A 13,010-nucleotide genomic window follows, 5' to 3' on the forward strand; every position below is an offset into this window, starting at 1 on the left:
AAGTAAGTCAAGTTAGAAATATTTGGCTTGCAAAGTCAACAAAAGTAACCTTAGGTTAGTGTACACTAAATTGTTTGCAATTTGAAAATACATGCACATCCAGGAAAATACGACGACAGGTTGTTACATGGATGCTTACCATATGTTAGGTGAGTCAACTTGTAATCTGAATATTGACAAAGTGAAGTCAATGGACTGCTGTAAAGCATCACTCAGGAAGAAATGGAAATCAATTTAAAATGCAGTCAGATCACTATCAACTGAGAATGTGAGTAATGTTCTGAATAGCTCAAATGACAACAGATAAAATGGCCATTAAAAACTGAAAACTGTGTTTGAATTTGAAGGCTGAAGGTTTCATAATGTAAAGTGCTTTTAAAAGATTTAGGTGCCAAGCAGAAAACCATTGTGCTGCACTTTTCTGCTATTATTATGATCTCTGCTTATATATATGAATATATGCATATATATAATGATAAATACGAATCAAATGAATATGCCTGCATCCTGTATTACTCACGAGACTGAAGCTCTGATACAAAAAGCCACATTGTAAATTCCACACATTGTGAATATAGTAGTAAAGTACTTTTGTCAAGGAAAGAAAAACAAACTCACAATTGGTGCAAAATAAACATTTGTAACGTTCCAGCTACACAAACTACAGTCCATTCTGTGACACCACAGACACAGTATAACTGCAAGAGCTCAAAATGACAATAAGACAACATAAAGACCTTTTATATAACACATAGACTTACACTATACATCTCGTGCAAAGTTTTGCTGATTTCCACTGCACAGCAAAGTCATCACTGCTGCTGCCATATTATATGCTAATGTCAAATGCACGGCTATCTTTTTAAATATGCATTTAAATCAAAATATTTTTTTTTCTTTAAATTTGGCACTTAAATGCAAAGAAACACAAATATTGCTCTACTAAAAAGTACTTATTACCAGATTCAGCATTATATTTATTTTAAAGGTACCTTAAAACCCTTCCATCATGCTGTCCAGTATATAGCATTTTGTTAAAAAAAATAAATAAATTCCAATGCAGATTGGAACAAAATAGTCTAATCACACAACTGGACCAATCTCACAAATGATTTGAGCAAATTCAGGAAAAAGCTTCATCCTCAATGAGGTTTTCCAGCTCCCCCTCTTTGCTCCCGTTATTGTTACTCCCTCTGCTGTTGAAGACACACACCATCAAAAAATGAATATGTAGTACAAACACACACTCAAACATGAGTATTAAGTTTGAAATACTAAAATTAGCAGTGAGGTCTATTGTGTAATACCTTAAAGGGCGAAACAGAGACATATCCCTGCAGAATTTATGGAGAGAAAGAAGAGCATCATATCAGTGTCACAGGTATTCTTACTGAGTACCAGCATGCAGTAGGAAGTGATGGTGGACTTACACGAGCAGACCTCCAGGGGCAGACATGGACCTGCCCTGCCTGCGGCCCTCGAAGGGGTTACTGAAGGAGCGCTTCCGCAGCATGGATTTCACCAGGATCTTAAAATACAGTGTAAAACTAATGTTAGATATGCACATTAAAACATGTTATTAAAAACTACACATGTTTACATTACAGAACCTACAAGTGGGATCTTTTGATGCAACTTTGGCGCTGCAGATTTTACAGAATGCAAATGAATGCTTTGAATCTGAATTTTGGGGTTTCAAAAGTTTGGGGTCAGGTCTGTAAAAAAATATACTTTGTTGTCTGTATGTATGTATGATCTCTTACCCAGAACATAGCCTGCCCCACAGCTAAAAGCCGAGCTGCTTTCATATTGCCTAAAACCAGGCGTAAGCTAAACTGAAACCTTACCTGACTAGCCACCTAAACCGCCTTTATGGTCGGATTTGTAAGGTTTTGTCAACTCTAAACCTACCCTGAAACTCAAAATCAGCGCTTTTGTCAATCAGATCACATGTAGATGAGGAAGACACATTCCCAATCACACCTGGTATTTTAATCCGTCTCTTTTGTCCGGATTTCTTCGAGGGAAGAGTCTATGAGCGCGAAATCAGGAGTATTGAGACAACATTGTGCATGGTACGTTTTTTGTTTTGAAACTAAACTTGGGTCTCTAGCCAACATAGTTTAAATCCCGTCTGGCTTGTGTGCTTCCCATAGCGTTTATGCATTAGGTCAGTCATCCTAGGGCGTCATATAGTGACGCTTTTGAAATTTCGTCTAAATCCAACGCACATGGCACCCTTTAGCGTAAATATAACATGCACAGAGCTTTGTTTGGTTATGGGTAGGTTTAGTTCTAGGGTAAGGTTAGGGTTAGACCACTAGGAGGCGCCTTCTGGCCCATTTTGTCTAATATTAACGCTAAAGGGTGCCATGTGCGTTGGATGCAGACGAAATGTCAAAATCATCAGTATATGACGCCTTGGGATGAGAATGGGCTGGTGAGTATGTGGAGAGTAGTAGGCGGTCTTTAGTGGCTGTTTTCGACTATCTCTGGAAGTGGCAAGCTAAAAACTTTAAAACCAAGTTTACACCTGTACTTAGCATCATCCACTTATGATCCGATCTTAAAACCAGGTGTAAACAGGGCCTTGTTCAGAGATTGTTCAGGTAGTTTCATCCAACAGGCCAAATGGCTTCTGTCATGTTTGCTTCTGTGTGCAATGTGCTCCCCTGTCTAGTGTCTTGACTCTGGCCTCCTCATTACCTGATTATCAGTTCAATTACCCCACATGTCCTGCCTCGTTATCCTCATCATTTGCTTCCCTATTTATTCTCTGTCTTTGTGCCAGTACGTCATCTGATGTGCCTCGCTTCACCACCAGATGGTTTCCCCCTACTGTTTTTTTTGTTTTGTTTTACTCTGAATAAAAGCCCATCAGTTCTCCCCTCCTCCCTCAACACCAAACCTGACACTTTTTTTCTTCTTCCGTTTTTACTGTATTTTTGCATCAAAATAAATGCAGCCTTTTTGGGCATAAGAGTCTTCTTTCAAAAGCATACAGCATGAATAAAACTTTAAATTATTATTGGTTTGCCGACTTGATAGATGGCTAAATTCGAAATTTTGTAAAAAATAATTTTGAAAACATTTGTGTGTATGAACTAAATCTTTAAAATAACCTTTTCCTTGTTTTTTCCACAGATGTACTCACCACAGCAGACAGGCGGGGGACTAGTTTGACCGAGTTCTGCACCTCCTCGTCAGTGACCTCCACCACCGTGCAGTGCTCCTCCTCCAGGGGCAGGAGATCCGTGCCATCCAGCGTCACCCATGGGTGCAGCTGCCCACAGAGACCAGATTACACAGAGTAATACTGAAGTAAATTTTAAAAGTCTTTAATTATGATTTTACCTTTATTTCTGGTAATGTGATTCTAGTTTCTGGGGATTTGTCCAGCATTCTGGTAATGAGATTCTTCAACCCGTCACTGATAACAGGCCTGTGCAAATAATACAAAACGAGGGTGTTTGAAGTAAATAAGGGGGACTTAACCTTACACTTTTATCCATGAAAATGAAAAAAAAAAAAGACGAAAGGTTTACTTTTTACATTGTTGGTTCATCAAAGAATCATGAAAAAAAAAACTGTCACGTTTTTCACAAAACTAATAAGAAATGTTTCTTGAGCATCAAATCAGCATATTAGAATGATTTCTGAAGGATCATGTGACCGTGAACACAGGAGAAAATTCAGCTTTGCATCACAGGAATAAATCACATTTAAAAATATATATTTAAATAGAAAAGTGTTATTTTGAATTGTAATAACATTTCACATTATTACTGATTTTACTATATTTTTGATTAAATAAATGCAACCTTTTTTAACAACTTTTGAGTACATAATATGAGTACATTGTATTGGAAAGATATATGACCCTGGATCACAAAACCAGTCACAAGTTGCACAGGTAAATTTGTGGCAATAGCCAATAATACACTGTACGGGTCAAAATTATCGATTTTGCGTTTATGGCAAAAACCATTAGTATATTATATTACCGGTAAGTAAAAATCATGTTCCGTGAAGATATTTTGTAAATTTCCTACCGTAAATATATATAAAATTATTTTTGTGAGTTAATGCAGCAAAATTGCGAACATAAATGGACAACTTTAAAGACATTTTCTCAATATTTAAATTTTTGTTGCAGCCTCAGAATTCAGACTTTCAAATTGTTGTATATTGACCTATCCTAACAAACTATACACCAATGGAAAGGTAACTTATATTTTTTCTCCATAAATTATTGATGTATACAAAAATTTACCCATGTGACTGTTTTTTTTTGTGGTCCTGGGTCATATTTATACTACTAAGCAATAACAGGCTGTGCTATATTATATGGCTTGGCTATATATAAATATAATAAAAACATTATATATAAACATTAAAACATTTTTTAAGCATTTTCATTAAGTGCCACTCTTCCACAAGAAGACACGTGTAAACTTGAAACACTGTATATATTGACTAATAAGCATCCAGCACCAAAAATATCCATTTTATTTAAAAAGAAAATGACACAATTTTAGTTCAATTATTCTGACTGTAGTTAATACAAAGACGGTGTTTGAGGTAATTGCGACTTGATTCTGATTAAAAATTAATCTTGCAATACTAAGTTTATATTTAAACATGGAAATAAGAGAGTCAGAATTGTGAGATAAACAAAGTCACAATTACCTTTTTTTTACTCTGCGGTGAAAACAAGCTTCTATAAATTTGTGACAATGCGTTTTGTCTGACTGCATGTTTTCTCATCATGGTTTAGAAAAGCCATCCTGTTGCTCAAACAGTAGAGCATGGTGCGAATAACACCAAACTGGGTTTGATTCCCAAGAAGATAGCTTGAATGCAACGCAAGTCGCTTTGGGATAAAAGCGTCTACCAAATATGTACATGTATGTAAAATGGTTTATTATCAATATTTGCAACTTACTTGTCTGGAAACTCCACTGCCATAGTCTTGATCTTTCCATGCAGGCCTAAGATGTATTCATCCTGAAAAGGACACTGCACAACAAAATATTAACATATTGTATTTGAATAATTAGCCTATGTTTGAAAAATAATATTGTAGTGTAAATACAAAGGTAAATGTCTTACCTTTCCAAAGACGAAACAAAACAGCGTCACTCCCATTGCCCATATGTCTAGAGCCTGAATCCAACAAGAGACGATCGTAAATGATCAATGTCATCAATCAATGTCTTCACTGTATGCAAGCAAGAATATTCTAGAAGTCTTCTAACCTTTCCACTGAATCTCAGGTCCCGATCAGTCAGAGTTTCGGGTGCCATGAAAGCTGGTGTTCCTGCACTGTTGGACAGGAGAGCATCACTCCCCTCAAACTCATTACTGACACCAAAATCTGCTATCTTGATGTGCCCATCCTCCCCCAGCAACAGATTTGAGGGTTTGATGTCTCTATGTACGATTTTCTGATAGTGCACTAAAAAATAAAACAAAAATAGCACCAAACCTCAGTTTATAGATGCCATTTAACAAATACAAGACTTTTTAAAATGCCCTACTAGGGAAACTTACAGTATTCAATGCCTAGGATGACATCCCTAAAGTAGAAATGGGCCATTTCTTCTGTTAGCGGACTGTCTGTAGGGACCTCCATCACTGGACTAGGGTCAGGTGAAACAAATCATGAGAGAAAAATCAAACTTAGGAAAAATGTAATTAGCATACAGTGTGGCTGTGAACTGTAGGTCAAAATACTCACCCTTTAGGTACCAACTCAAAGACTGAGAAAAGGACACAAAGAACAATTAGAAAAACAGATCAAAGAGGCCATTGCACACTGAGTCCAAAATTTTTGTACTGTATGTGTTTTTTTTCGTATTCAGTGGCTATGAATTAATGGAATCAAAACACCATTCAAACTGCTTGCTACGGATGCGAAGAACGCAGAAAATCAAAGCCGAAAGTTTCGGAGGCAGTGTGTTAGCATGATTGACATAACGTGAGGTCGTATTTATTTTTTAACGTGCGAAAATTTTGGATGCAAATTTCGGACTCGGTGTGTAATGGCCTTTAAAAGCAAAGTCTTCTATATCGCAGATTACTGAGCTAACAGACAGAATTACTCACCCATGTGCAAGTTATCCTCAGCCGGGTCATCGAGAACCTTCAGTTAAATAGCACAGGACAGATACAGTTATACTTTATAGCAAATAACTACTATTTGACTTTGTCAGAAACAATACAGATCTAACTCACCTCAACTAATTTAACAACATTAAGATGGTCAAGTTTCTTCAAAATAGCGACTTCTTTATATACTTGGTCCAACAGGCCAGAATGCTTTAAAAGATTCTCTTGTGAGCCAGTGGAGTCTCTGGAAGGACGTCGCCCTACACAACCATCACAAGTTACTATTAATATTCTTACAGACATGAGACGAAGAAAAAAGTTTCAAATGTAAATGTGTTTTGCTTACGTGGAAATCCAAACTGCTTTATTAACCTCTTTTTGGATACCAGCTTCATAGCCTGCAATAAATGATTATATTATATTATCATAAATGATGTCATTTTAGTGTAATTTGTAACCATTTAGTCATTCTAAATAACATTTTAATATATACATGTTATGATTAAAGGCTGACAATAAAGAACACATCTTTACAACATATATTTGCTTACATAATACTGGTCATCATCTTCATTATATGCTAACTTGACCACCCCATATGAACCCTGGGTAAAAAAGGAAGGTTAAAAAGATAACATTAAGTTTATATTTATGCTTTTATGCTTGCAGAATAACTGCAATAATTATGCAAGTAGAATAACCAACCTTTCCTATCTCACTCTTTAACTTGTACTGGTTTAGCTGGACACAGTCCTGTAGGTAGAATAGTATGTTTGTTAGGGGTGTCATTCATATTAAAAAAAAAATATAATTTCACTCAAATTTTGTGTTATTGGTCAAATAGGAAAAGACACAAAATAAACTTAAAAAATTAAGTTAAAGATTAATGAAAAGTTAAAGCATTGTTTGTTTATTTATACTGAAATAGGCTGTCATCAAAATAAGTTATAAACGTACTCCAATGATCTGTTTTGATAAAAGCCAATTTCAGTATTTCTACTACAAAACTTCATGGATAATTCAATGTAAAACCATTTATTTGTATATGAAATTTACTTGTAACTTCATAGTAAACTTTGTTTCAAAGTAAAATAAACCAGTTTTTTTTTTCAGTGTGGAAATTGTGATAATATCCTGAATTATTTTGTCCACAATAATCATGTAGTGAAAATCTGATATTGCATAATGAGTTTCAGTACCAATGCCATATTTTGCTGAACATCCTCATTGATGGTCTGAGGTAAAATATGCTGCGAAAGTCTAAAATCTCATGCCTAACTCACATCACCATCAGAGATAGACACCCGCTTCGATTCAATAGTGGGCCTTCTGGCTATTCGTGGGGTGAAGCCATTCTGAGAACTCGACCGCTCCTGCAGAGACATCTTGCGATCCGAGAGATTGAGGCGATGTGGGGTGGTCCTGAATCCATTTGGAGGGGTCATTCTGTTCATGGCTGCTACCATGTCGGACAGTTCAGCATGATAATCAGGGTCCGGATCCACCCTGTTAGCTGTGTCAGCACTCATGACTGTCCTGTCTCAGTCTCAGCTGCTTATAACAAAGGACACATCTCAGTGGACATCAGAGAGTCCAGCGTTCTTCAGAAAATCCACGACAACATCACACTGTCACAGCAGAAAGAGATGAGAGTTGAGTTTGACAGCAATAACAAGCACACTCACTGCCATTTCACAAGCCTAAACACATTTAAGTGATGTGTTCTCTGTAGACAACAGAGCTTGTGTTGTTAAACATGTTGAGCCACATCTCAGGGTTAAAGGGACTAATACTGTGTGTAGAATTCAGAAACTCTTGTTATTAGCAATCCCGGTGGCTGTTAAGTGAACTGCAGGCAACTTACTGCTCGTGTTGGCACTGGAGCACACATAACGAAGGCTTGATATAGCTCTAAGCCCCGATGTAGGCTACTCACGGACAAGTTAATTTTTGTTCTTTGCTTTGTAGTAGAAAGAAGTTGGAAATACCTTTGCAGCGACATACTGTTAACGAACATCTAGACGCTGCTGAGAAGGACGATATGGATATGTAAATATCTGCTTCCTCTCAAAAACAAAATAAACACAATAAAAAACGGTAAGAGCACACAGCAGTTAAGTTTGCCTGCTCTGCAATTCAGACATCATGTCGACAGACGAGGAGATTAAAATTAGCCTACGCTGTTATGATAGTTTGATTATAAAGTATATTTGAGACTAGACTGTAGTTTGAATTATTCAATTTTCGGTACCACTTTAAATTTTACTGTCTTCATCATAGTTGGATGGTAATCAGGTATCGTTCTTGCTCTTCTTTTGGGCCACAAAATGTGTCAATTTTCTAGAGCAAGTTTGATTTAGTTTACCCCGAAATGTAGTACAAGCATGTAGGCTACTAACATAGTTAGGATGGTATATTCATGCAGGAATAACTAGGCATATGACTCATGTCGCAGTTAAGGTTAGTTCCACATTAGTAGGCTATGTCTTAACCATAGACTGTAAAAAATGGTCTTAACTCATCATTAGTTCATAGTAACTTAATTATTAATTCAGGTATTAGTAGGCTACATGATTATTCATGTACTATTATTGTAAAGCGTTACCCAATTTTCTTTGCATGACACATTGATATTACAGTAGCCAACAGAATAGCTCTATCGGCATTTTCCTGGACATTGTAAACATTCACTTGTGATATTGAGCGGAAGTAATGCTCTCGGTAACGCGTATATTTTTCATCCTTTCATTTTTCCGGCAAAAACATGTGGAGTCCTTCCCATAAAAATCTATCTACATGCTTTCATTGACAACCTGGGAAGAAGGTTTCGTTTTTTTCAGTTTCCTTATAAGCTCGCAACGTCACACATTGGCAAAAAAAAGCGATTGCTACATGAACACCTCTAAAAAGAATAACTCTCTGTTTTTCTTCCAAAAAACAGAGAAATAGTGTAAAATAGTGTGAATAATGGCTTCATTAATGGGGAGGCACAACAATTTAAGCTAAAATGGTCCAAAACCATAATCAAATGTGTGGACCTCTGATTCATGGACAACTAAAACTAAAACCATAAAATGTATTACTTGAAATAATTTGTTTTAACTTATTTTATTTCAGCCCAAGCAGCATTTATTTTCATTCAAGTAGCCTATTAGCATAATGAAGACTAAACTAGACAAAAACAACATAAAACACAAAAATCACTAAAACTAAAATAAAAACACAAAAATCTAATTATTAACTCTAATAGGATCTCAATTATACTAAAAAACACTGATTTTCACCTTAATAAAATCCTAAAAACATTACATAAAACATTCCGGTCTAACCTCATACATCGTATTGGTATAATCAACAAATTAAACAATTATATTATTTTGTATACAACACACATTTATGCAACTACAAAGCATTTGGCATGTATGCATAGGGGTTGTAATTACTTACATAGAGCAACAATAATGTGTATCGCCAGCCATAGTGTTGCATGCTCTTCCACTCATCAGGCAGAAAACACCTTTGAGTCTCTGAAGTCCGGAGGACTCTTTGGGATCACAGAAGCAAAGAGGATTAGCTAGCATGGACACATTTAGTCTACAGTGGCTATATCTGTTCCAAAAGACTGTTTGCGAGAACTGGCTACAGTCAGTAAAAGGACATGAACAACAGTAATCAATGAGCTGAGCTACGTCATGGGGGGCATGTGGTAATGCCTGGTTAAGAACCTATGGTGTGAACACAACAAGTATCTACAACAAGTTATTCCTGTTGCATGGCTAAGTGCTGGGATCTCTTGAAGTCAAAGTATAACAGGATTTAGGATTAAAGTGATATAAACTTGAGACAGTTTATCGGGTGGGAAAGAAGCTCAAGTGTTGCGTAACCTCATAAAAGAAGTGATACTGGACAGCAAGTTTGTATTTAACCCAAAACAAAGACACTTTTACACAGCATTTCAAGCTCTTCATAATCAGAGCTTTGTCTGTTCTGCGAGTTTTAGAGGGTATTTGTCGTATCCTTAATACTTCCCCCCTTGTTTGGAAAATAATATCAGAAGTGTCATTTTATCAATTGGGTGCCTTTTCCATTTCAAAAAGGTATATTTAAATTTTAAGTTAAATTAATGAAAAGTAATATGTTTGAATATCACTAAATGCAAAGTAACAGGGTTGACGATAACCAGTTTTAGAATTCATTTGGCCATTATTACATTGTGGTCTTATTAGGAATTGGGCTTTAAAATAACTATTTAGATTGTTTATAGAGAAAATCACCGTAACAGGGCGACAATTTATTGTCATACTTTTTTGGAATAAATAGCAAAAAATTAAATAAAAAATGCCACAAAGAGGAAACACGCAGTGTTTACTTCTTGAAAGGATGATGTCATTATGAGTTTTGTTTATATCTAAATTAGAGGAAAATAAATGGAAACAGGCTTTACCATAATCCATTTCAATGTAGGGTTAGAAATGGTTATATTTTATATTTTTTCCAATAAAATGTGCACATTTGCTAACATAGCAAAGGGAATTTGGAAACGCTTAAATACATACATAAATATTCTACTGTTTAGATACGAGTTATCTTGGTTTCGAATAAATGACGATAAAAAAATCTATCAAACATAACAGAAAGTAAATGTGGATGTGGGTGATTACACATTTCACAGAATAACTCATATCTAAAAAGTCAAAGACAAATAATACAAGTAATATTTTTAAAACTTTTTCCAAGGTTTTTTTTTTTTAAATAGTCTAGAGCTGTCCAAGGTGCTGAATGCCCACAGAAGTCTTGATTTATGTTTTTGTGCATGGCCTCACCTACATTTCTAAAGTGTGTAAGAATGTGTAGTTCTGTGCTGGTAAATGTTGGCTCCAGTGAAAGCTCAGAAATCCCTCCGGAGCTTGTGATCATGTTACAAGATGTACAACCGCACCATGACCTCAGAGCATCAGTAGCTCAAGTCCTGGGTGTGAGGCAGTATCTTTATATATGGGCTGCAATGCCTCATGAAGGGAATCTAATGTTAAATTTGGACTATCTCAAGTGTTTGAACACTGCTCAGCTTCTGGAGCTCCTGGAAGATGAGGAAAGAATGCGAGAAACTGTCAGGATCAATTCAAAGGTACCAAACAATTACTCAGTCAAGAATGCAGAATCTGTTTTGTTTTTTTTTGGGGGGGGGGGGGGGGGTGATTTTATAAACTAATAATAACATTATATAGTAATTTATTTATATGACATTAATGAAATAATCCACCCCCCCCCCCCCCCCCAAAAAAAAAAAAAAATTGTACATTGTACATGACTTGGTTGATCTGAAGGACTTGCCTGCAGTTACAGCATCTTCAGAGGTGTAAAGTGATCTTGATGGCATCCAACTGTTGGCTCGCAGAGCAGAATTTAGCGCACCAGCCGCATCTGAACAAATCTAAAATTCTCTTAGCTGAAAAGTACCAGATTCTTGGTCAAATGGTGTCTTCAATGCGACGCAAACAGACAAAGCTGGGTAAGTTTTCTGTGTGATGAGGTTATGCTTGTAATATGACAGTTTTATCCAACTGTATAACTGATGTGATGCTTCTTGTGCCACATGCAGAAACTTTACGACAGAAACTCAGCCTTAGAGCGATTCATAAGCTCCTTAAGGAGAAGACCGATCATTCCTTGAGTCGATCTGAGGTACATCTGAGATATGATTCATGAAATCATTCAGATTTAAAAGACTTTATCATTCATCTATCATTTCAAAGCTTGATTGAGATTTCTGTCCTCCACTCTTCAGAATCTCTGGCTAAAATTCACAGAAGGAAAACTTCTGCTGACAGATTTTGTGGAGACACTTCAAAACTCTCAGACGTTATGCCATCGACATTTCATTCAAGCCGAGAAGATCCAGAACCTCATCCTACAGGGACAAATGTACAATCAAGATGTTGATTTTTCCCGTCTTGGGTATCATCCAGACTCCAAGGACTCACCGACCATGATCAATGTTTTCAGTGGCATCTATCCGGTTCTCTTACTGCCTGGTTTCCAGTATCCGCATTTATCTCCGACATCATATCTTCCTCCTTTAAAGCATCATGGCTGTATCGATATATGCTCGACTTTCATATCCAAAAATGAACCGAGCCATAAACAAGGTTTTTGTAAGTGCCCCGAGACTCACCGATGGCCACAAAGACATGCTGCTTTACAGCCACTTGACAAGATTCAACCTAACATTCACCAGAAGCCCTAGTAAAGCTGTAGTGATCTGGGAACTCTATAAAAAACAATACAGTTTTGTGAATTTGGAGTAAAATTAATGTCCGTTTCATTTCATAAATGCGTCTCATTGGTCATCATTTAATGTAAATCAGTCAATGACTGGCCTGGTCTGTAAATATACATTTTTACATATTAGTAAAAAAACAAAACATAAGTAAATTAACAGTTTAAATAAATAAGTATTTAGGATTCACACTAGGTAGGTAGTAAAATTGTTAATAACTGGTATGGTTAATAGTTCTCAACTATTATTTTTAGCCAGTCTGCCATTCTCTATGGCTTCGAGTCTGTCAATTGATTCATCTGGTTTAAAAGAAGGTCAGCATGAGATCCAGTTCCTTGATCAGACTCATCTCTCTAATTAGAGCTCATTAAACAGGCTGAGAGGTTAAAGAGAGGCTTTTGTCTGACCGTTGGCTTCTTTTGTCTCTGGATAATACTTTGGTTACATCACTGTCAGTATGTGCTATTGTCTGCCGCAGCTCAAATTGGGCAATTTTCTCATCTGTCAGCTAAATGCTTCAAGCCTTTGAGCAGCTCCGTCTGACAGCCTTTACCTGCCACGGACAACTGACAACGTAAAACTAAACAGCGAGAACGGGACCTTTAAAAACAATCACCCG

General features: G+C 36.4%; 2 protein-coding genes across 3 annotated transcripts; one reads left to right on the forward strand and one right to left on the reverse strand.

Moving 5' to 3' along the window:
* Positions 1–495: 495 nt before the first annotated feature.
* camkk1b (calcium/calmodulin dependent protein kinase kinase 1b) lies at positions 496–9,667 on the reverse strand. Of its 2 annotated transcripts, none has more exons than XM_039670801.2 (17): positions 9,559–9,667; positions 7,395–7,739; positions 6,817–6,864; positions 6,663–6,716; positions 6,458–6,509; positions 6,238–6,371; positions 6,109–6,145; positions 5,741–5,762; positions 5,554–5,642; positions 5,259–5,458; positions 5,113–5,166; positions 4,946–5,019; positions 3,355–3,442; positions 3,155–3,283; positions 1,431–1,528; positions 1,308–1,334; positions 496–1,196 (listed from the first exon to the last, which is right to left on the reverse strand). In XM_039670801.2, exons 2-17 carry the CDS (start codon positions 7,638–7,640, stop codon positions 1,124–1,126), a joined length of 1,425 nt encoding a protein of 474 aa, XP_039526735.2. In that variant the 5' UTR covers positions 7,641–7,739; positions 9,559–9,667; the 3' UTR covers positions 496–1,123. The 2 variants fall into 2 exon arrangements, with proteins under 2 accessions (XP_039526735.2, XP_088977497.1); XM_089121371.1 differs by lacking the exon at positions 9,559–9,667 and adding an exon at positions 8,100–8,355.
* A 1,245-nt stretch (positions 9,668–10,912) lies between these two features.
* On the forward strand, positions 10,913–12,972 carry LOC120478717 (uncharacterized). The gene is made up of 4 exons (XM_039670803.2): positions 10,913–11,239; positions 11,452–11,623; positions 11,714–11,796; positions 11,900–12,972. Exons 1-4 carry the CDS (start codon positions 10,913–10,915, stop codon positions 12,356–12,358), a joined length of 1,041 nt encoding a protein of 346 aa, XP_039526737.2. The 3' UTR covers positions 12,359–12,972.
* Positions 12,973–13,010: the final 38 nt, after the last annotated feature.

Source organism: Pimephales promelas, chromosome 16 (genome assembly GCF_988280905.1).
Source record: "Pimephales promelas chromosome 16, fPimPro1.hap1.1, whole genome shotgun sequence".
Lineage (NCBI taxonomy): Eukaryota > Metazoa > Chordata > Actinopteri > Cypriniformes > Leuciscidae > Pimephales > Pimephales promelas.

Coding starts and splice junctions, on each gene's coding strand:
- camkk1b (XM_039670801.2), bottom strand. CDS start 7,640: ATGAGTGCTGACACAGCTAACAGGGTGGATCCGGACCCTGATTATCAT. Junction 6,865..7,394: donor TGTCTATCTCTGATGGTGAT/GTGAGTTAGGCA, acceptor TTCTACCTACAG/GACTGTGTCCAGCTAAACCA. Junction 5,763..6,108: donor TGAGGATAACTTGCACATGG/GTGAGTAATTCT, acceptor TCCTTTTCTCAG/TCTTTGAGTTGGTACCTAAA.
- LOC120478717 (XM_039670803.2), top strand. CDS start 10,913: ATGTTTTTGTGCATGGCCTCACCTACATTTCTAAAGTGTGTAAGAATG. Junction 11,240..11,451: donor CTGTCAGGATCAATTCAAAG/GTACCAAACAAT, acceptor ACTTGCCTGCAG/TTACAGCATCTTCAGAGGTG. Junction 11,797..11,899: donor ATTCCTTGAGTCGATCTGAG/GTACATCTGAGA, acceptor TCCACTCTTCAG/AATCTCTGGCTAAAATTCAC.